At 41.5% G+C, this 25,049-nt stretch overlaps 1 protein-coding gene across 1 annotated transcript in view; it reads left to right on the top strand.

Moving 5' to 3' along the window:
• RAPGEF4 (Rap guanine nucleotide exchange factor 4) overlaps positions 1-25,049 on the top strand; it is a 476,530-nt gene that overhangs the window by 372,786 nt on the left and 78,695 nt on the right. The window contains exons 11-12 of the mRNA XM_007941530.2: positions 20,697-20,781; positions 24,430-24,490. Coding sequence (XP_007939721.1) covers positions 20,697-20,781; positions 24,430-24,490 — 146 coding nt within the window. The remainder of the gene's footprint in view (positions 1-20,696; positions 20,782-24,429; positions 24,491-25,049) is intronic.

Below are 25,049 nucleotides of genomic sequence, written 5' to 3'. Positions count from 1 at the left end.
AAGTGAGTAAATTAATACACAATCCCAGCAATGTTCATTACTTCACTTCTTAGTTGCTTAAAGAGAAGTAGAAATGCCATTTAATTCACAAATATTTTTGAACATCTACAAAAGAGGTTTTTAAAAAAGTAATAAAATTATTTCTCCTTTTGGGAAGTTTAGAGTCCGATGGGAAAGTCTTCCCAATTTAGATTCAGATGCAGCAAACATTTATTGACTGCCTACTGTGTGCTAGGCACCATGCTAAGAACTTCATGTTAACCGATGCAGCCTTCACTAGAGACTTGAGAGCTGGGTTCCATGAGTCACTCTGAGAAACGAGAGTCTGTGCTTCCTTTTTCTTCTATACAGCATTGAATTGAATAGTCCTTGGAAGCCCAAAGATTTGTCAGAGAAATTACATGCTAAAGCTAGGACTCTTTCAGTCTTTCATTGCCATTAAAATACAGGTTATATTAGTATTCCAAGATATATTGCTTTGAGTGCCCTTGGGATTTTTCTATCTTCCCAAGTTTTATCAAACTTGGTAGACTTTGGAATTGGTCTGGCAGGCTGACTCCATATTTTTGGGTTTTCCTTCTTTTGGAATGGTAGCATCATGAGGTAGGAAAGTAAAAAGTGAGAAATCTAATTGTAGCTTGCTAAACTCTATACACCCATACACACACACTTTTTTTTCCTGATCTTCTAATAATCTTTAAGGAGCTCTGGTGGTGTAGTGGTTAAGGCATTTGGTTGCTAACCAAAAAGGTCAGTGGTTCAAACCCTCCAGCTGCTCTGTGGAAGAAAGATGAAGCAGTCTGCTTCTGTAAAGATTTACAGCTTTGGAAACCCAGTGAAGGTCACTACGAGTCAGAATCAACTTGATGGCCATTGAATGTGGTTTTTGGTTTAATAATAATCTTAGGTGCTTCTGACTATATTATTATTTATGTAAAAAGAAAACAAATTTAGTTCATCAAAAATTGCCAGTATCATTGCTGTCTTTGAAGAGACCCAGCTAAGCACCTTGCTCATGGAAGTGAGGGCATATTCAAAGGTGCTAGAAACACCTTTTACTATCCAAACTGCCAAGGCATTAAGAAAATGTGGAGGAGGAACCTGAGACCAGAAGAACGAGATGGTGCCCGGCTCCTACCACCAACTGCTCTGGTTGGAATCACAATAGAAGGAACCAGATAGAGTTGGAGAAAAAGGTGAACAGAATTCAAATTCATAAAAAAAGATGAGACTTACTGGTCTAAGAGAGAATGGTGGAACCCTGGAGACTATGGCCCTTAGACACCCTTCTAACTTAGAATTCAAGCCATTCCCTAAGATCACCTTTCAGCCACATGAGAGGCAGGCCTATAAAGTGAACAGTAGCACCCACAAGGAACATGCTTCTCAGAACAATCAACTCTATGAGACCAAAAGGGCAGCATTTGCCTGAAAGCAAAGTTAAGAAAGCATGAAGGGGCAGGAAAACTAGGCGAATGGAAATGGGGAACCCAAGGTAGAAGTGTGGAGAGTGCTGACAAATTTTGGAGCTTGCAACCAGAGTCACGGAACAATCTGTATATAAATTGCTAAAGGAGAAATTCATTTTCTCTGTAAACTTTCACCTAAACCACAATACATATATATTAAAAGAAAGAAAGAGAATGTGGAGGCATGAGAAGCATTGGCTCCATATCGACCTGGGCAGGACCCCCAATTTCTTAACCCAGCACAGCTGCACTTTATAATAGTCACCACTGCCAGAAAGGTTGCAGAACTCTGATAATTACTGGGAAAGAAATAACACAATATTCTTTGATGAGAAGATTACTTTGAGAATTTGATTGTATAATGAAGATGTTGCTTTGAAAGGTACTTCCTATTGTTCTGAGTCTGAGACTCGCTAGCAAAAAAAAAAAAATGTCACTTGTTTTGACAGGCTACTTAGAAAAATTCTCTGTTTATTACATTAACTGCAGCATTTTAACTGTCAAAGTATGAAAGAATGTTCTGTAGTTTAAAAAACAGAATAGAGCTTCAGGGGAAATTTTTTTGGAACACTCTTGTTGCTATTGGTATTGAGGAAAAAAAAACATACATTCTGAATGTGAAATTAGCTTTTTATGTGGTGGCAGACAGAGTGACTCACAATGCCCGTCCTGGTTTCGCAGGTGCAGACCTGGATGGCATTGGGGGCAAGTGCTATGGAACAATGACAGTTTGACAGTGCTGTTGTCGCAGCTCTGAGAGAGGTCCATCAAGCCTAAAATGAGCTCTTGGAGCTTATTGTTATTGCTTTGTTTATAAGTGTAAAGAACAAGAGGTTACTCTGCAGCAAATAGATATAATAGAAACCCTTACCAGCAGAATGGGTATTTTGGCTATCTTTGAAGCAGGTAGTTTGGATGGGAAGGCCATAGGCAAAAAGATGTGGAACGACCAGGTAAGCAGAGTGTTATAAAAATGAGTTGGATAAAACAGAGCCTTCAAGAAGACAAAGGAGGCAAGTCTTCCAACTCCCTCTTTCAAGTAAAGGGAGATGTACCATATTTTTATGCAAATACATGCATGTTATATGGGTTTGCAAACCACACAACCCCCTCATGTGTTAGTTTCCTATGCATGCTATGTGGGTTACGTATATGTGAACAATATTTACGTGGGGTGCGTTATAAGTGAAAAATAGGGTAATGCTCCACTGTTTAGAATGATCTGTGTGAGGCCAGCCTAAAGATGGACAGGAAATGAATAAGGTAAATTCCCAAATCTACAATGAGGTCTGTAATTCTGAAATTCCCTATAAGTGTAGAAGCTTTTGAGATATGTCAGCTGGGCCTGAGCAGAGGAAGAAAAATATATATATACACATATATATATACATATATATATAACATAAGAAAATTGTTGGCAGGTTCAGGAGTCTTCCAAATGGGTTGAAGACCTCCAAATGGGTTGAGTTAATTTATTTCATGTAATACATTAATATTTTCTAACATATGCTATGAAGTATAAGTTCGAATGGAAATAGTTCTAGATGGATCAAGTGACATGAAAAATACTGGTGTGTTTGGGGATGTATGGGGGAAACCATAAGTTAATTGGCTGTTCTAATTGGAGACTGTCCATGCTGAGACAGGTTTAAGACAGCCCTGGATGGCACAAACCATTAAGTGCTTAGCTACTAATCAAAAGGTTAGCAGTTTGAACCCATCCAGAGGTACCTCAGAAGAAAGGCCTGGTGACCTATTTCTCAAAATTCATAACCTTGAAAATCCTATGAAGTGCAATTCTATCCTGACACTCATGGGTAGTCCCACCATGGGTAGGAATCAATTCCACAGCAACTGTTTTTTGTTTTTGATGTTGGTCCACATACCTGCTCTAGAGGACCCTTGAGAAGCTGTGTGATTTTTCTTAATGAGAAGAACCAGTTTTAATCAAATATTTATTTGTCCCAGCTGTTTTTGGGGGTGTGAAATTTAAAATCCTGATCATTACAAGAGGATTTTTCTTCACAGATCCCAGATTAGAAAACCTAAAAATCAGTGGATTTAGGAGTTTGTTGTTGTTGTTGGGATATGCCAACACAAAGAATGTATCAAGATTTGTCCTGAAGTACAAGGCTGTCAGTGATAGGCTAATAATAGATAGATAATAATAGGATAATATCCATACGTCTATGAGGAAGACCAGTTAACACTACTGTTAATCAAATTTATGCATCAACCACCAAAGCCAAAGGTGAGGAAAATGAAAATTTTTACCTACTTCTGCAGTCTGAAATTGATGCAACATGCAATCAAGATATGTTAATTATCACAGGTGATTAGAATGCAAAAGTTGGAAACAAAGAAGAATCACTGGTAGTTAGAATATATGACCTTAGAGATAGAAATGACGCTGGAGATTGCATGATAGAATTTTGCAAGACCAACGACTTATTCACTGCAAATACCTTTTTTCAACAACACAAATGGTGGCTACACACGTGGACTTCATCAAACAGAGTACAGAGGAGTGAAATCGACTACATCTGTGGCAAGAGGTGATGGAAAAGCTCAGTATCTTCGGCCAAAACCAGGCCAGGAGCTGATTGTGGAGCAGACAATCAATTGCTCATATGCAAGTTCAAGTTGAAGCTAAAGACAATTAAAAGAAGTCCATGAGAGGCAGAATATGACCTTGATTATATCCCTCCTGAATTTAGAGACCATCTAAAGAATAGATTTGATGCATTGAACACCAATGGCCAAAAACCAGCGGGATTGTGGAATGACATCAAGAACATCATCCATGAAGAAAGCAAAAGGTCATTAAAAAGACACAAAAAGAAGAAAAGACCGAAATGGATGTCAGAAGAGACTCTGAAACATGCCCTTAAACAGAGAGTAGCTAAAGCAAATGGAAGAATCAAAAGGATAAAAGAGCTGAACAGAAGATTTCAAAGAGCAGCTTGAGAAGACAAAGTCAATTATAATGAAATATGCAAAGACCTGGAGTTAGAAAACCTAAAGGGAAGAATACGCACAGCATTTCTCAAGCTGAAAGAACTGAGGAAAAAATTTAAGCCTCAAATTGCAATTTTGAAAGATTCTATGGGCAATATGTTGAATTATGCAGGAAACATCAAAAGAAGGTGGATGGAATACACAGAGTCACTGGACCAAAAAGAATTGGTAGATGGTCATCCACTTCAGGAGGTGGCAAATGATCAAGAACCAATGGTATTGAAGGAAGAAGTCGAAGCTGCACTAAAGGAATTGACAAAAAAAAAAAAAAAAAAAAACGCTCTGGAAATTGATGGAATACCCATTGAGATGTTTCAACAAATGGATGCCATGCTAGAGGCACTCACTTGGCTATGCCATGAGATTTGGAAGACAGCTACCTGGCCGACTGACTGGAAGAGATCCATGTTTGTACCCATTCCAAAGAAAGATGATCCCACAGAATGTGGAAATTATTGAACAATATCATTAATATCGCATGCAAGTAAAATCTTACTGAAGATAATTCAAAAATGGTTGCAGCAGTATATTGACAGAGAACTTCCAGAAATGCAAGCTGGATTGAGAAGGAGACGTGGAATGAGGGATATCATAGCTGATGTCAGATGGATCTTGGCTGAAAGCAAAGAATACCAGAAAGATGTTTACTTGTGTTTTATTGACTATTCAAAGGCATTCGATTGTGTGGATCCTAACACATTGTGGATAACCTTCAGAAGAATGGGAATTCCACAACACTTAATTGTACTCATGAGGAACCTGTACATAGATCAGGAGGCTGTTATTCAAACAGAACAAGGGGATACTGCATGGTTTAGAATCTGGAAGGGAGTGTGTCAGGGTTGTATCCTTTTACCATACTTACTCAATCTATATGCTGAGCAAATAATCCAAGAAGCTGGGTTATATGAAGAAGAACGTGGCAGTGGCATCAGGATTGGTGGAAGGCTCATTAACAACCTGAGATTTGCAGACAACACAGCTTTGCTTGCTGAAAGTGAGGATGACTTGGGGCACTTAATGATGAAGATTAAAGACTACAGTCTACAGTATAGATTACACCTCAATATAAAGAAAACAAAAATCCTCACAATGGGACCAATAAGCAGCATCACAATAGATGGAGAAAAGACTGAAGTTGTTAGTTGGTTCTACAATCAAAGCCAATGGAAGCAGCAGTCAAGACATCAAAAGATGTATTGCATAGGACAAATCTGTTGCAAAAGACCTCTTTCAAGTTTTGAAGAGCAAAAATATCTCCTTGAAAACTAAGATGCACCTAACCCAAATCATGGTGTTTTCAATCGCCTCATATGCATGTGAGAGCTGGACAGTGAATAAGGAAGACCAAAGAAGAGTTAATGCTTTTGAGTTGTGGTGTTGATGAAGAATGCTGAAAGTACCATGGACTGCTAGAAGAATTAACAAATCTGTCCTGGAAGAAGTGCAGCCGGAATGAATGCTCCTTGGAAATGAGAATAGCCAGACTTCATCTGACATACTTTGGTCATGTTGTCAGAAGGGACCATTCTCTGGAGAAGGGCATCATGCTTGTAAAGTGGAAGGTCAACAAAAGAGGGGAAGGCCCTCGACAAGATGGCCTTCAACATTGTGGCTGCAGTGATGGGCTCGGGTATAATAGGGATTGTGAGGCTGGCATAGGACTAGGCAGTGTTTCGTTCTGGTCTACATAAGGTCACTGTGAATCAGAGATGCCTCGGCAGCACCTAACAACAACAACAACAAATGCCATGAAATCATTCAAAGTTGAAAAGTCCATGTTGTTGTTGTTGTTGTGTGCCCTAAGTCGGACCCAACCCATAGCAGCCCCTCCTTGGGTTTCCGAGGCAGTATCACTACGGAAGTAGGATTGCCCAACCTCCCTTCCGAGGAGTGGCTGGTGGGTTTGAACCGCCAGCCGTCTGGTTAGCAGGCAAGTGTCTTAGCCACTATGCTACCAGAGCTCCCGAAAAGTCCATACTCAGATGCAAATCAGAAGAAAAAGAAGCATTACCAAAGGAACCTGATTTTTATTAAATAAGAAATTCACAGTGAACTCTTTCTTGCAATGCTTAATAAGCTTTGCCTTTGTTTTTACTAGAAACATTACTGTGTCCTGAATGAATGCTTATAAAATTACCCAAATAAATGATTACAAAAATGGATCATTTCTTGGGCCTGAATTTGCCTCACGCCTATAAATGCAATTTTATCACCTACACCTCATGTTTACATGCCTACGGAATCAACCATTGCATTGCTGCCATTAGGGCTCAGATTTTGGAGGAGGATGGAGGTTGCCCATTTACAGTTCAGAGTTCATTATATTACTCAAATTCATAGTAATTGTTTATTATGAAAGTGAACTGTTTATTGTAGAAAATTTGGTAACTACTAAAAAAAAGTTGAATAATAATAATAATAATAATAAAATCACAATCACATCTGCAATCACGTCTCCCAGACACACTTACTATGAACTATGTATCCTTCTGGTAATTTTTCAACTCCTAACTTTTTACATTACATAATATATCATGATGTTTTCCTTTAACTTTAACTGTAGTTTAAAAATGGAATTTTAATAGTTGCATAGTAGTCTATCCCCTGAATACTCCCCTGTGCAATCAATTTGTGATTGTTATGTTTAGGCTGATGATCAAATCCTTTCATAACAGCAGCAAAAATAATATTGTAGTGCTTTTTTGTAGAACATTAAAAGAGCTCCTGGCCTGGCCAGGAAGAAGGGAATCAAAAGATTAGGAAATTTCCTGCAGGGAACCATAAGCTCTTTTACCCTGAGGAGGTACCCAGGTACTGGTATACCTGGAGAGTTAACCTGAGTGCAGATTGAAGGGGGTCTGCGATGTCCTGTTATGTACCTTGAATATTAATCTGTTGCCATTTGGGGCACCATTGAAGCATTTTAAAGGGAGGAGTGAGACAGAGAGATTCACAATAGATAGTTTCTCTGCTATGTGGAGAATGGATTGGCGGGAGACAAGACTAAAGACAGAAAGCTAGCTATTGATTTTTATGAGATTAAAATGAATTATATTTTGAGAATTTAACAACAGCATTAGGTGACATGCATTTGACCTAACAGTCTGCTAAAGGAAATGACAATAATACTGAGCATGAGAGCCCTGGGTTCTAGTCTTAATTTACAACTTTACTAATAACATCACCCAACATCTCCAGGTTAAAAAATTCTTATGCTATAATGTGAGTTTAATAATCCTTGCTTACCCTCTCCCTATTTCACAAGGGTTTATAAATGAAATAACAAATGCAATTGTATTTAATCACAGCAACATTTATTGAGGACACATGTGCTAGGCACTGTACTAAACATTTTATATGCATTACCTAAGTCAGTTCTTGCAACAGAACTACATAATAGTTACTAATATTATCCCTGCTTTATGAATTAGAAGCTTAGGCTAAATCACTTCGGTATGGTAATCCGTTAAGTGGTAGACTCAGTGTTTGACCCAAATCTGTCTGATTCCAGAGCCTCTATTCTTTATGGTTCTCTCCCACCTGCCTGGGTCCAAAAAGGATCCAAAATGGCCCGTGGCTTTATGCCTTGAGTTTTGATGAGGACTGATGCCATGGAAATCTAATTTTAAAATAATTATTACATATAAATCTCATGTCATTACCATATAGACCAGAATGTAGCACAGGTTTATCATCTACTGTAGACTTTCTACTATGGAAGATACCCAGATGTGCCACTAATACATAATGAGTTATGATGATAATCAAAATTATTCTTTCCATGGCTACTTTAAGCTATTACCCAGGAGTTTGAATTAAAATTATACACTTCTAGAGCCTGTAATTCTTTCAGTTTTTATCTTACATCCTGAGCTTTGCTATGTTTTGTCAGCAACAGAATCCAACTGGCTTTCTGGGTCTAAAGTTTCAAAATCTGTTTTCAAAACTGATTCTGCAGGATTTAAGTGCTTTATAGTTTTAAATTGTCATATGAGGAGGCTAAATGAGCTCTGGTGGTATAGTGCCTAAGGCATTTGACTGCTAATCAGACAGTTGGCAGTTCAAAACCACTAGTCACTCCATTGAAGGAAGATTGGGCAATCTACCTGTGTAAAGACTTATCACCTCGGAAACCCAAAGGGGTCGCTATGAGTCAGAATCGACTCAATGGTGGTGAGTTTTTGTTTTTTTTTTAATGATGAAGGTTACCAGATTAAATACAGTTAAATTTAGATTTCAGACAAATAATGAGTAATTTTTCAGTGTAAGTATGTCCCATGTAATATTTTTATTTACTAAATCTGGCAATTCTTCTTCTGATCATTAATCTGTTTCTCTTCCTAGTTCCCTCAAAGTGTTGCTGAAAAATTTAGTCTATAGCTAGCATAGAAACCACTAGAAACCTCCAGCTCCATTTTAGTTATCAGAGTCAGTTTACTCTCCCATCAGCTCATTAGCCAGAACCACAAACTAATATTTAAATAGCATTATATAGTTTATGTGGTCATCTCACACACATCATCTCTTTGAGCTTCAAAATAACTCTGTGAACTAGGTAAGCTAATGTTATTATCTGCAATTTACAGGTGAAGAAATTGAGGTTAATACATGGTGAGTGCCTGCTGAGTGAAAAAAGCCAATCACAAAAGGACAAATATTGTACGATACCACTTTTATAAAAAGTGAAGAATAGTCCTTTGATGATTGCCAGGGATAGGAGGGGGAGAGAGGGAGAATCACTTACTAGGTAGTAGACACATGTTAATTCTGGTGAAGGGAAAGGCAACACACAATATGGAGGAAGCCAACACAATGTAACCAAGGTAAATGAAGACACTGAGAGATACGCAAGAATAAAGGACCACTACAGTAAACATAGTGGCTAAGACACTTGCCTGCTAACCAGACAGCTGGCGGTTCAAACCCACCAGCCACTCCTCGGAAGGAAGGTTGGGCAATCCTACTTCTGTAGTGATACTGACTCGGAAACCCAAGGAAGGGTCGCTAGGAGTCGGGTTTGACTCGACGGCACATAACAACAACAACAACACAGTAAGCGCTATAACATATAATTCTGCAACAACAGTGATAATAACCAAAAATTGCAAGTGGTTACATAGGTAGATATGTATGTTATATAGGTATGGGATGGCATATGCGAGTACATTGTGTGCATATGTAGGTTTAGTTGTGGGCATTTGTATATATATATATTTGTATGTGCCATGTATATATTCATATATATAAATGAGCACATAGGGGGCACAGTTATAGAAACTTCTTAAACATATCCAAACACCTCATGGGATTGGGTTATTGGACTTGAAGGCTAAGAACCATAGTCTTAAGTCAACTGCATAGCATAGATCATAAAGATAATGTTCTACATCCTAGTTTGATGAGTAGCATTGGGGTCTTAAAAGCCCGTGAACTGCCATCTAAGATACAACTATTGGTGACTTCCCATCTGGAGCAAAGGAAAATGAAGGAAACCAAAGACTCCAGGAAGCAATTAGTGCACAAGACTCATGATCCACATGAACCAAAGCTTCCTCTAGCCTGAGACCAGAGGAACTAGATGGTGCCTAGATACCACTATTGACCAGGGATATGATAGAAGATCCTGGTTAAAATAAGAGAAATATGTAGAGTAAAACTAAAATTTATGAAAAAGATCATACTTACTGGATGGATAGAGACTAGAGGAACCCCCAAGACTATCGTCCTAAGACACCCTTTTAATCTGGAACTGCAGCCACTACTGGAAGTTACCTTTCAGCCAATTAATATAGATTGGCCTATAAAATAAACAATAACACTTGTGAGTAATGTGCTTCTTACAGCACCGAATGGGCAACATTTGCCCAAAGCAAAGATGAGAAGACAAGGAAGGGCAGGGAAACTGCAGGAATGGGGAAAAGGAAGGCAGGGCAGAAATGGGGAGAGTGTTGACACATTGCAGGGATAGCAACCAATATAACGAAACAATTTGTGTATGAATTGCTGTGTAAACGTTTACCTAAAACAATAAAATGTTCAGAAAGAAAAAAAAATAGTGCCTTTTCTTCTTCTTCTATATTGTGATTTGGGTGAATATTTACAGAGCAAATTCATTTTCCATTCAACATTCATACACATTTTGTTTTCTGACATTGATTGCAATCCCCGCAATGTAACAGCTCTCTTCCCACTTCCTCCCTGTGGTCACCTCCTGTGTTCCTCCCTGAGTTACTTTTCCCTGTATCCTTCTTTCCTGTTGAGTCCTGCCTTCTGAGCTACCTCCCCACACAAATGCTGCCCTTCTGATCTCCCATGATTGATTGTTCTAAGGAGTGTATCTGTCTGGTGTAGTTGTTCATCTTGTAGGGTTCTTCTGGTCTCAGGGTCATATAGGCTGAGGTTCCCATGGTCCACTAGTCCTTTGGACTAATTGTTTCCATAAGTCTTTGATTTTCTTCACTCTTCTTTGCTCCAGACGAGGAGAGACCAATTGTTGAATCTTAAATGGCTGCTCACCAGTTTTAAGACCCCAGTCACTAAGTGAATGCCCTTCTGAACCTTGGAATAAGCTCAAGTCTTCTTGCTCCAATTCCAATTTCGTTCACTTCCCTTTCTTGTTTTGTCATCAGTATTCTTTCATCTCTACTAGGGTGCCTCAAGTTTGTCCTCCCTGGTGGATTTACTAAACACCAGTGAAAAGACCAAAGAGACATGGATAACCTATCTGTTCCTGATTAATTAAGAATTGACTTTCAGCAAAGTAAGAGTAAACTGCATTCATATTGCACCTCCTCAAAAATGTTTGCACTTGTTATTACACAGACACACATACACATACATCTCAACTCAGAGGCAAATAGTTACACTGTCTGACTCCATCCAAATTTGTTTACTTTTCTCAATCAATTATTTAAGTTTTTTAATGGAAAATATTTGTAGTTGTACCTTTTTAAATGTTTAATGTTAAACTTCTAGAATGTCATAGTAAATAATTTTGCTAGAGAAATACTGGCCATATACAGTTTCTAAACATGCAAAGTGTCAAATCCCATTGTCCCAACACTTAACACTCAGAGGCCTGAATTATGGGGCCCTTACCCATGGCCTGATGGGGATGACATCATTTCTGTAGACTGCTCATTTCCAGCTTCACAAAGAGGGAAAGAATTCTGCTATCAGAACTAGAAAATGTTCACTCTTCAAGTCAGCATATGAGGCCTTGTTGTAGCTGATAAAATAAAAATGCCCTTTTTGGAGTTAAAGATAATGTGCAACGGAGGTGAAACAGTGAGGAGCTGAGCAGGACACTTTCATTATTTATTTTTTTAACATTTTATTGTGATTTGTGTGCAATTTTACAAGGCAGATTCATTTTACATTCAACAGTTCATATGCATTTAGTCCTGTGCAATTGCTGCCCTTCTGATCTCCTGCAGTTGACTGTTGTAAGAAGTACATCTCATGGTGTAGTTGATTTGCTCATAGGCCTGTCTATTGTTTGGCTGAGAGTTGAGTCATGGGAGTGAGTCCAATTCCAGGGCTGAAGGGTGACTCAAGGCCATAGTCTTGGGTTTCACCAGTCTCTATCCAACCAGTAATCCTGGTCTTTTCTATGTTTTTAAATTTTGTTCCACATTTTTTTTTTCTTCTACTCTATCTGGAGTCCATTTTGATCCCGTTCCCAGTGGCTGGCATTGGTAGCCAGGAACCATATAGTTCTTCTGGTCTCAGGGTCATGTCGGCTGAGGTTCCCGTGGCCCATTGATCCCTTGGACTAATCGCTTCTGTATGTCTTTGATTTTCTTCACTCTTTTTTGCTCCGGACATGGAGAGACCGATAGTTGTATCTCAGATGGCTGTTCACAAGCTTTTAAGACTCCAGTGAGCAGGACACTTTACGTGTCAAATCACCAGGCTCCTAATACTTAAGATGAGACAGAGGAGGTGAAGAAAAGGAAGAAATACGGGTTGTTGATTTTGTTAAGACACCAGTTGCTGTTGAGTCAATTCCACCTCCTGGTGACCCCATGTGTGTCAAGTAGATCTGTGCCCCCTGAGGATCTCATTGGTCGATTTTTCTGAAGTAGATCACCAGGACTTTTTTCTGCTGCATCTCTGGGTAGACTCAAAGCTCCAACTTTCCATTTAGCAACTGACTGCACCTGGAAACTTTGCCAGACAAGGAGGTGGGTAACTGTACCACAAAGGGGAGCAGAAGAGGTGAGACCTCCAGAAGGTTTTAAAAGTGTTGGAAAATGATGATCCAAACTTGAGAAATGATGTACAAGCAGGAGAGTCAGGTGGGTTGGGGTGGAATGTTGCCGCAAAGATAAAGTACCCTTCCCTCCAAAAAAAAACCAAAACAAAACCATAAGGCATTTCAGTTATTTTAAAGCTTGACCACAGCTTAAGTAGTTATTTAGTAACACTGATGTCTCTGGGTATTTTCTCCGTGTGCCAGGGAATAGGTCTATGAGGGACAGGTCCAGAGGAACTGGGTTATTTGCTTTCTCACCTGCATATGTTACCACATATTGGCCATGCCAATGTGCTGCTTGCTGGCTGGATGAATCCCTCATTTTACCCATGTTCCAATAACTAAGGAGCTCTGTCTCTGACCTTGATAAATTCCTTGATAAAACTGTATTTACCAGCAGCTTCCAGTATCACCTGAGCCCTCCCATCCTTTAATGTATAAACTGCTTCTCCATCCATCCCCGTTTATTATCTTGTCTGTAACTAGACATTGCTGCTAGAATGCATCCCCTGCAGAAACTAGGCCTTTCCACAGCAGGATCCAGCAAATCCACATCAATGAGGCACCACACAGATTTGTAAAGAAGCAGGGATGCCTAATATCTCTCCCTGTGACATCTGGAGAAGGACAAGTAAAGACCAGGTACATTCACAAGCTGCCACTCAGAACAGCCCGAGAGTCAATTCACTCCCCAGCATCGTAGGTTACTCTTATGAAGGTCCATGGGAGTTAGCGCCTCCTGCTTGGGCAAGTGTTCCCTTTACTCTTGAAAGCCAAATTGCCTTCAGTCCTTGGGACCCTTTCATTTCTGTTTCAACAGGCTGGGGGCTGATTTACAGAATCTCTTCTCCATCTTTTCCTTACCACCCCCACAAAGACCAAAGCATGAAAGGTGCTAACTGCCACTATTGCCCACAAGAAACCCAGCTTTTAAAATATGACTTTGTTCCGTGACTGTGTTCAAGGCTGTTTTGGACTTGGTTTGGTTTTAGATGTTATTGGGTGCTCTTTGGGGGAGGGGGTGTAGATCAAGAGGAGAAACTTTGTCTGATGCAAGGAGAGGAAAGAGTTGAGCCTCATCTGAGACACTAGATGGCATAGCAGCTCTGAGCTGGTGGCCCCAGGGGCTGGGTTTGTTCTCTCTGCCACTGTTATTGCACAAACAGCCAAGAGCCAAGTGGGGCAGGGGGGAGCTCATATTTTGAACCATTTTGGTGGACACAGGTTGGCCAGGCTGATTTTTTGCTCCATCTGGCCCTCTCCCGGGGATTTACCACAACTCTGAACCCTAATAAGATGACATCACCCTGAGAGATAGTGTCTTGGTTTCTTACAAACTTCTCTTGAATGCTTTTGTCACTGTACAAATTATGAATATACTCTTTTTTATTTTAAGAAAGACTCTTCACACCTTGAAGTCCTGACTTCTCTCACTTCATTAAAACACTTCTTGGAAACAGGACCTGGAGTTCACTGCTACCTGGGTGGATTGCCCCCCAGTGTCCTGCTCTGTGATTACATTCACCACTGTGGACCACAGGGTTGCTTGTATGTTTGTTTCCCTTTCCTTCTGAATATTGTTTAAGACTCAGAGACCAAACTATTCTTGGGCTTTGTTCCACTGGGTTTAAACAGCTGCCATGGGTTTCTCCATGACACCCAGGGAGTCCACATGGAGGCCTTTATTTCTGTGTGTTGGTCATTGATGGTGGACCAGCAGTAGAATGGGCTACCATGTGGGTCTCTATGCAGGTACAGCAGTACAAATTCCTGACAGGGCCTTCTCCAGGGGTGGTGGGGGCTGATGCTTTGATGGACGTGTTTGCTGGAAGGCTTCGCTTTATTGAATGTACATGGGGGCGCTGGAAGCTGAAGCTACTCTCTGCCCCTTCTCCTACTAGTTACCAAAATAGAGATTTCCTCAAGAATGGAACTTTCTCTGTATTTCCTTCCTGGGAGAGTTGCCTCTCTTTCCCTGCTCTGTGCCTCCAGGGAAGGTCCAGCCGGGTTTTCACATGCTCTGTTCTGCTTCCCTCTCAGGCTCCAGTGTCTGAGAGGCACTGGAGAGGCTCTCTCTGAGAGCTTCCCTGAGCATTTGCCATAGAGCAAGTCTCAGGTTTTAACCTGGCAGTGAACTCTGCCACTGTCCACTGCTCAATATGAGGGGGCGGGAAAGGAGGGACCTGAATGGCCCAGTTGATGTGCTTGTCCAATTCCTGCCCTTTGTGCTTGTCCAGGCAGGGCTCCTCTTTTGGTGATAATGTTTACTCCTGTGCTAGTTTTCTTCAGAGTTCTGGTGATGCTGTGGTTAAAGCATTGGGCTGCTAACCCAAAGGCCAGCAATTTGAGTCCACAAGCTGCTCTACAGAAGAAAGATGAGGCAGTCTGCTTCCATAAAGACTTACAGTCTTAGAAACGCTATGGGGGCAGTTCTACTCTGTCCTATAAGATCACTATGAGGGGAATCGACTTGTTGGCGGGGGTCTGGGTTTCTTCTTCTTCTTCTGGGAGAGCTGAGCTGCAGTTGCTTCCAGTGTTGTTCCTCAGACATTCTATTCCTCTCTGCTTTCTATCATCCAAGAACTCCTAAAAATGTGTGGTCTCCTGATTGAACTATTTTGTTGCTGGTGATGGTGGTGTTGTGTGTTTGTTTTCCAGTGCTGTTTTGGACTTTAAAATATCTTTTCTATCAACCTGTTAGCATGGCAGCCAAATATCTGGCAACAGATGCTGTTTGGTCTTCAATGGTCCACCTTCTGATATTGATTTCCTTTGACTGAGTGCCTATAGCTGGTCTAAGGTGGCAGTTTGTTCCCTGACACTGGATGAATAAATCTGTAATAACAAAAATGCAACCATTGCTGTGGAGTTGGATCCGACTCATAGCAACCCCTCCTTGGGTTTCTGAGGCAGTATCACTACAGAAGTAGATTGCCCAACCTTCCTTCTGAGGAGTGGCTGGTGGGTTTGAACTGCCATCCTTCTGGTTAGCAGTCAAATGCCTTAGGCACTATGCCACCAGAGCTCCCAAATCTATAACACTGAGGAAAATATAAGGAGCCCTGGTGGTGCAACTGTTAAGCTCTTGGCTGCTAATTGAAAGGTTGGCAGTTCAAACCCACCTAGCAGTTCCATAGGAGAAAGACCTGGTGATCAACTCTTCTAAAGATCTTTGTTGTTGTTATTGGGTGCCATCAAGTCAATTCCAATTGATAGTGACCCCATATGACAGAGAGAACTTCCTCATAGGATTTCCTAGGCTCAGTCTTTATGGGAGTGGATGGCCTGGTCTCTTCTCCCATGGAGCTGGTGGTGGGTTTGAACCACTGACCTTTCAGTTAGCAGCGGAGAGCTTAACCATTATACCACCAGGGCTCTTTTCTAATATTTCAAGAGAATTGGGGTAATTCATCCTGGTTCCTTCCCCCGATTAATAATTACCTATTTTCTGTGGGAGCTCTGGTGGCATAGTGGTAAAGGCATTTGGCTGCTAAGCAAATGGTCAGTGGTTCAAACCCACCAGCCACTCCATAGGAGAAAGATGAGATGGCCTGCTTCCATAAAGATTTACAGCCTTGGAAACCCTATGGCACCATTCTTCTCTGTCCTATAGGGTTGCTATGAGTAGGAATTGACTTGATGGCAGTGGGTTTAGATTTTGGGTTGGGAGATCTGGTGGTGCAGGGCCTAGGGCATTTGACTGCTAACCCACCAGCCATTCCACAGAAGGAAGATGGAACAATCTACTTCCATAAAGATTTACAGTCTCAGAAACCCAATGGTGGTCACTATGAGTCAGAATCAACTCGATGGCAGTGGGTTTGGTTTTGGGGTTTAATGTGCCATTTATCAAAAGTGAGCCACCATGGCCACCTCATCTCTCTTAGTCCTCAGTAAGAGGGATAGTAGAATATAAGCCCCACATCCTCAGACCACAAAGCAAGAACTGGTCCAGGGTATTGCTGTGATCTCCCTTGGGCAAACCCAAGATGAGCATGAATTGTGAGAATATGTGCACTCATTCATCCAATGAATACCCACTTTGATCATAAGGCCACCTTGCATTTGTGCTATATTTCCTAGTTTATACAAGGTGTCATGTATGTCATCTCATTTAGTCTTTACAACCATCCTGTTTATTATTTCCATTTTAAAGATGCAGGAACTAGGCTTTAGACCGATTGTTCAAGTAGGAATTTCATGATTTAGATCCGAAATTCAGTTTCTGCTTTCACTCCAGTGCTCTGTGCAATACCAGATACTGCTCTAGAGCAGTCTAATGTTATGGACAGGTAAGGTAATAATGTCTATCACGATATGTTCTTATTACCTTAGCAGTAGGACTCTATGCCAGGGAAAGTAAAGGTGGGTGAGCCAGTTTTATCTAGCAGAGATGGCATCTGAGCTGAATCTGAGGCAGAAAAATATCCCAGGGAAAGAGAAAAGCATAAGAAAAGACTTTGAGACATGAAAAAAGTATAGCATGTTTAAGGAATGGAGAGATACCAGGTATGGCTGGAGCAGAGAATCTGGCCATAAGGGAAGGTGTAAAGAGAGAGGAGGTAAATGCGTCTGGAAAAATAAATCGAGATGTGGTTTCAGAGAGTCTATGATGATGATGGCGCACATCTGGATGTCTGAGCTTGTGGTACTTATGGGTTATCTAGGAAGAGTGGTCCAGAAGGCCACTGGGGCTTGGGAAATAGGCCTGTTTGGAGATAAAGTTGTAGATCTCATTGGAGATTTTCCCCAGGGAGAGACTGCAAAGTGAAAAGAAATCACAGAGCTGAAGACTGAGTCCCGGGGCACAGTGCAATTCAAGATGTGGACAAAAGAACAACAGACCAAGAAAGACATTGAGAAGAAAGGTTTAGAAAAGCAGGAAAAGAACCAGGAGGGCAGGCAGCATTGAGTAATGGGGGAAGAAGAGAGCTTCAGGCGGTGCTTGGTGTTGTGGGAAGGCAAGGAAGCTGCAGTAATAGCTCAAATGTTGCCATCTTTACCTTTCCTCCTCCACACTTTGGTTCAGATCCTAAGAGTCACTGTAGGCTCAAGGGCAGCCTGTACCACTATGTCAAGTTTTGAGAATACTACCTAGATGATCTGACAGGGTTCTTCATCACATAATTTAAATCTTGGATGAAATATTTTTTTCAATATAATAGATTTATAGATTTCTAAAGGCAGTACTTATTTTCAATCCATAAGAGTTGATTAGAATAGATTTCATGTTGGTATCAGATAACACTCCTAAACTTGGAGAGATTTGCTCCCAGAATTTCCAAACTTTGAGTCTATTGAGATTTTAGAGCAAATGTCTCATACTTTCTTTTCCCTACGGAGTTTTTCCTCCTTCCTCCATAACAGCCCACCCCTGGAGGTGAGATTGAGACTTGGTGACTGTTTTCTCTTAGAGCCAAGCTTCTGGTAGGGTTCCATGCTATTTGCAGCTGATGTCAAGTAGCAAGAACAGCAGGACTGCTCCTTGTGCTGAAGAGCCATAATCCTATTACGCCTACCTTGAGACCTTCGTATTAACTGCCTCTATAGCAGTGGGTGGACTGAGGTGACTCAACTGACTTTTAAATCCCCAAGGGTCCTAGTTTCAAAATCCGCATGTCTAAGTCAAGTAGTAGATTAGGCCCCTTACTAAGAAGGCCTGGCTCCTCTGATCCCTTGTGGTCACAGTTTTTCCTTCTTTGTCTTTATGGACCCCTTACCTTCTGGGTTCTGCAAATAAGCTCTAGATTGTTATGCCAGTATGTCCTTCAGCGGTGATCTTTGGCAGGAGGTGAAGCTGGCTTCTGTCTCTTTGGTCATAGATTTAATATCTGTCTTCCCAGAGTTAAGATTAGGAAATATACCCTCCACAATACCATATTGTTTATTTCAAGTTAAAACTGTCCTTGGGAAGGTAATGTGCAGGGGACACAAAGAGTTCTCATACTTCCTCCAATTAGCTCTCACGAGACATGTCACCTTCTCTATATAATGCAGTTGCAAAATCATTTAATGCAATTAACAATTTTAGCATCTTTTTAATAAAGTTTTGGTTGCTCAGGGTACATACTCTTAAAATAATTCACTAACTTTCAGATCCAATTTGCTGGACCAAATGCCATTTTTTTATTTGTAAAATTACATAAACTTCCTATGTAAGATTATGGGATTTGAAGATCATATTTGGTTTTTGTTTGTTTGTTTGTTTTAATTCCTTTACACAAATAAATATGCAGGTAGCTTCACATTGGCTGCTTCCTTTAGCTCTCACAACATGTCTCCCAGGAAGGTGTTATCCCCAGTGTATGGATGTGGAGACTGAGGCTCTGATACCGCAGAGATGATGAGTGGGTGCACTGAAATCACAACTTGATCTTCATACTCACATTCAGTGCTGTGTTCAGTACACCAACACTTCATGGATTTGTTTGATCAAGGAGCATTTATTAAATTATAACATAATGGTGGAACATTGCCAGAAGCTCATTAAAATTTAAATGTTTGATATGCAGTAACATCCCTAGGGCTGCTGTAACAAAGTGCCACTAACTGGGTGGCTTAAAGCAACAGTAATTTATTCTCTCATAGTTCTGGAGGCTAGAAGTCTGAAATCAACGTGTCAGCAGGGCCATACTCTCTCTGAAGAATCTAGAGAAGAATCTATTACATGCCTTTCTCTTAGTTGCTCATGTCGCCAGCAATCTAGCATTTCTTGACTTTTAGGCACATCACTCCAATCTCTGCCTCTGTCTTCATGTGACACTCTCCATGTGTGTCATTGTGTCTCTTCTTTTTCTAATAAAGACACAAGTCCTTTTGGATTAGGCCCCACCCTAATGACCTCATCTGAACTTGATTACATCTACAAAGACTCTATTTCCAGATAAGGTCATATTCACAGGCACCAAGGGTTAGGACTTCAACATATCATTTGCTGCTGCTGTTGTTGTTAGGTGCCATCGGGTTGGCTCTGACTCATAGCAACCCTGTGGACAGCAGCACGAAACACTGCCCTGTCCTGTGCCATCCTCCCAATCCCTGCTATACTTGAGCCCATCATTGCAGTCACTATGTCAGTCCATCTCATTGCAGGTTTTCCCCTTTTTCAATCCCACTCCACTTTACCAAGCATGGTATCCTTCTCTAGGGACTGGCCACTGAAAACTTTATGAATAGCAGTGAATATCTTTTGTGTGTGGTGGTGGTGGTGGTGGTGGTGTGGAGGGGTGGGGCACAATTCAACCCCTAACAGGAAGAAAATGTTGAGTCTATGTACATTCTTGATTTGTGTCTTTGGAAGAAGTATATTACATAATCCAAATCAACAGTAACAGCAGCATTATTACTCTTTTTGGCTGAGAATTCACACAGGATCTCAAGGAATTTGTGTTGATCTCAATTGTTCCTCAAACTCAAACCAAACTCACTGCCATCAGATCCAACTCGTAGCAACCCCTCTTTGGGTTTCTGAGGTGGTATCACTATGGAAGTAGATTGCTCAGTTTTCCTTTTGAGGAATGGCTGGTGGGTTTGAAGCACCAGCCTTCTGGTTAGTAGTCCATTGCCTTAGGCACTACACTACCAAAGCTCCTCAATTGTTCCTAGTTGCATTAAAAGTAAATTGTGTTGTTATTAGTTAAAGTGGTGATGAAAAGTAATTTTTTAGAGTAATCATCTACAAAGTGAGAGTTAAGTTACCAAACTACAATGTGAGTAGAGATTCTCTTCCCTCTAAGAGCAGAATGGAAGAGAATTGTTTGCACATCTGGTCTCTTGATTCCCTTCCATCAAGGAACATATTCATCTCAAAAATTCCATTAGGGGGTTTTAATGGCATCAATCTCTCCCTCTGGCAGTATCTTTTGATAGAAGAGGAATCCTTGAACACAGTGCTGATGCCTGAAGCCATTTCCATTTCTCGCCTTCATTATTTCCCTTTTCCTTTGTAGACCTGGACAAAGGACGGTGGATGACCTGGAGATTATTTATGAAGAGCTCCTTCACATTAAAGCCCTGTCCCATCTTTCTACAACAGTAAGTTGTCTCTTAGTTGAGCATGATCAGGGGCATTTTGAGTTAAATGCAACTATTAGGACTTGAGCCCTGTGGTGCAATGGTTAAGCACTCAACTGCTAACCAAATGGTTGCTGTTTGAACCTACTCAGTGGCTCTGTAGAAAAAAGAATTGCGTTTGTAAAGATTACAGCCAGGGAAACCCTATGGAGCAGTTGTGCTCTGTCACATGGGATAGCTCTGAGTCTGAATCGACTTGATAGCACCTAACAACCAAACAGTGTTAGGAATGGAAGAGTGTACTGTGGTATATGATTGGAGGGAGGGGGTCTAGGAACGCCTGACTTCTATCTCATGAATCCCCCCCTCCCTCTCATGACATTAAGGAAATTCTACCCAAGAATAATCACCAAAAGGGAATTAAGTATTATGATATTAATAGTTGCCTATGTTTCCTAGTGGCTAAGGCACTTGACTGCTAACCAGAAGGCTGGCGGTTCAAACCCACCAGCCACTCCTCGGAAGGAAGGTTGGGCAATCCTACTTCCGTAGTGATACTGCCTCGGAAACCCAAGGAGGGGTCGCTATGAGTCGGGGCCGACTCGACGGCAAACAACAACAACAACGTTTCCTAAACCCCAAGGCAATCTGATATGAATAGAACGGAAACATGTGATTCATCCTTACAAATCTAAATCTTAGAACCTGCCCATTCAGTCAAGAGAGAATAAGAAAGAGCCAGATCCCAAGAGGGGCTCTGAATGCCTCCTTTAGAGGAAGGAAGGAAAGAAATCAAGATGACCTGTTTTAGCCCACAAGGAGCTCAGGTGATATAGTGGTTAAGGCATTTGTCTACTAACCAAGTCAGTGGTTTGAACCTGCCAGCCACTCTGCAGAAGAAAGATGAGGTAGTCTCCTTCCATAAAGATTTACAACCTTGGAAACCCAGTGGGGGTCACTATGAGTCAGAATCAACTTGATGGCAGTGAGTTTGGTTTTGGGTTTTTTTGTTTTTTGTTTTTATTATTTTTGGACCACGAGACTGGTCCTGTCCATGTTTGCCTGGCCCATGAGAAAGGAAGCAGAAAGTTCAAGGGAGCATCAGCTCAGATATGTTAGGACACAATTACACTGCCCACTAAAAACAGGGCCCATTAACTGTCTCTGACTCTGAATATTTACCTGATTAGGATATTTAGGCGGGCAATGGATGGAGGTTTTGGCCCCTGAATATGAACAGAAACACCTCCTTCCATAGTAACATGCTAATAATATAATAATATATGTCAACTTTCACAGGTTCTACACTGAGGCCTCTAAGTCAGATCTACATGTCTAATTTGCACTTTCATCCCCAGCTCACTAAAGGTGTTGTTATGCTATCACAAGATGGCAGTGCCTGCTAGTCCCTGCTGGGGAATGGGGGCAGGGGCGGGGGGAGTGAAGGCACTTGCCACAGCCTCAAGCAATATGGCTCCAAACCCCTTCCTCATCACAAACTAAAGCACACTGACTCTACCAGCTGCATTTTAAAAGGGAGACAACGGCCATACTGCACCTTATCACAAACAGTGTAGCAGAGATCAGCATGAATCCAATTCCCAACTGGAAGTGGATCCAGGCCTCACTTTCCCACATTTTCACTTCCATGGCAATTCCACTCTAACCCTAACCACCCAAAGTTAGGTCAGACCTCAGCCTCAACTATCCTGAGCTAGGTCAACACATCCTGGCCATCTGAGGTCAGGTCATTGTGAGCCAGCTATAGTCTCAGGAGTCTGTACAACTCCCTGTACTTCAGACCAGCTGCTCTATCCCTCTCTCTCTCTCTCTCTCTTTCTCTCTCCCCCTCCATCTCTCTCTCTTCCCTTGAGACTAGGTCACAAGCTAGAATGACTCTATTCTTCATCCACTACCCTGCAGCCTTTCTCTATCACCTAACCACCCAGAACTGGGTCTGCACAAATCAACTCAGTACTGCCAACTCTGCTTGCTCATTGCCCCTGTGGGTTAACTCTCTATAACAGCTCACAAAGTTCATGGAGATTGTTACCTATACTTACAGCCCAGCATATACTTATAACCAGAAATGATACAAGCAAGGAGATACATCAGGCAGGGTGTCGGAGTGTTCCTGGCACGGGGCCTCCATTGTCCCCAGGGACATGGCACTCCTTCCTCCTGTGTGTGGATGTTCTCCCCCATCCTGACAGGGAAGCCTTGACGTTCCTCCCACTCCCTGCACTACTGGGGATCTAGGTTGCTCATCTGTGTGGAGTATCCACACAGCATCCCCTCCCATCCCACTCTTGTCCTGTCATCCTCATGCTCTCCATGGAATCACAGGCCTGGGAGCCTCACCTGGCGAGTCCTCTTTTTCTGTAGGGGTACACAGCTGAGGCTCCACAGAGTTCATGATCCAGAGGAGGGTGAAGAAAGATCTTTTTCCCTACCATGCTCCGACAACATAGCATGCCACTGTCCTGATGTCCCCAGTCTTGATGGAATTGAAGGGATTGTGGGTAGTCTGCTCTCTCTACCTCAAACCCAAAGTACCTAGGCATTGCTGAAAACTCTAAGATTACCTTAGGGGAATAGAGCCATAATTTGGGGCCACAATTTGAACTGTTAAAAAAAAAAATTTTTTTTTTTTTTGGCTATCTTGGAATATAAGTCAGCTACACATTTAAACTTAATTTTCAACTTCAACACATTGAAGCATATTCCATGTGATGCAGAGAAAAGCCTCTAATACAGCTGAGTCATTTGATGTCATAGGTGTTCTAATCTTCTCACCCAAGACAAAAGAGAGAGAGAAAAAAAAATCCTAACTTGTCCCTAAAGAGGTTGTCTCATATGAATTAGCTTATAAAATCTTTTTGTAAGAGCTTAAAGAATCTAGAGACAAACCTGGTGAAAGTGGCTCCAGATGAGAACAGCAGCAAGCAAAGAAAGAGATGGCTGCTGGATAAGCAAGGGTTGTGGTTAAATGCTGTCGAGTGGTTCCGACTCATAGCAACCCTACGTACAACAGAACGAAACACTGCCTGGGCCTGTGCGTTCCTCACAGTCGTTGCTGTGTTTGAGCCCATTGTTTCAGCTGTGTGATACGTGATACTCTGATATGTGTCAATTCACCTTGTTGAGGGTCTTTCTCTTTTTTGCTGACCCTCTACTTTACCAAGCATTATGTCCTTTTCCAGGGACTGGTGTCTCCTGGTAACATATCCAAAGTAAGTGAGATGAAATCTTGCCCTCCTCGCTTCTAAGGAACATTCTGGCTGCACTTCTTCCAAGACAGATTTGTTCCTTCTTGTCACAATCCATGGTATATTCAATATTCATTGCCAGCATCATAGTTCAAATGCATGAGTTCTTCTTTGGTCATCCTTATTGTCTGGCTTTTGCATGCATATGAATTGATTGAAAATACCATGGCACGGGTCAGGCGCACCTTAGTCCTCGAAGTGACATCTTTGATTTTTAAGAATTTTAAAGAAGTCTTTTGCAGTACAATTTTGCAAGACCAACAACTTATTCAGTAGAAATACTTTTTCCAACAAGCAAGGTTACAATTAGCACCACACTTCAGAAGGAGAACAAGTCATGATTTTGTGTTTTTTTTATTACAAATCCCACCTTTCAGCACTCTCTCTCTTTTTCTTCTAGGTGAAACGGGAGTTAGCAGGCGTTCTCATTTTTGAGTCCCATGCCAAAGGAGGAACTGTGTGTAAGTGAACTCTGTGATGGCACACTGCACCTGGCTAGCACCCCTCGCCAGCACACACCATGTTGTTGTTGTTATGTGCAGTTGAGTTGGACCCAACTCATAGCAACCCCTCCTTGGGTTTCCAAGGCAATATCATTATGGTGGTAGATTGCCCAACCTTCCTTCCAAGGAGTGGCTGGTGGGTTTGAACCACCAGCCTTCTGGTTAGCAGTCAAGTGCTTTAGGCACTACACTACCAGAGTTCCATCACACATCATGGGAAGGCTTAACTGCAAATACTCTCCTTTCTTGCCCCAATTCTGACTTGGCAGGATGTCATGTGGTACTTTTGTTTTTCTGGTCCTGTGATTATTTCCAGCAAGTGTAATTATTCTGATATGTGGTCATTGTCTAGTAGGAGCATGTGTAGTGGTTGCCAGCCCAAGAGTCTTCACTTGCTCCCTACCCTATTGGCACAAGGAACTTTAATGTCCAACAAAGTGTTTAAAGAGGGTGAGATGAAGTTGCTGCTTTTCAGGCAAGACCCAAGGCAGCTGGCACCTTTGCTCAGTGAACTCAG

This window comes from Orycteropus afer, unplaced genomic scaffold (assembly GCF_000298275.1).
Source record: "Orycteropus afer afer isolate SDZICR_OR568_19922 unplaced genomic scaffold, OryAfe1.0 scaffold00001, whole genome shotgun sequence".
In the NCBI taxonomy this organism is placed as follows: Eukaryota; Metazoa; Chordata; class Mammalia; order Tubulidentata; family Orycteropodidae; genus Orycteropus; species Orycteropus afer.
This window is presented reverse-complemented; position numbering and strand designations above follow the sequence as displayed.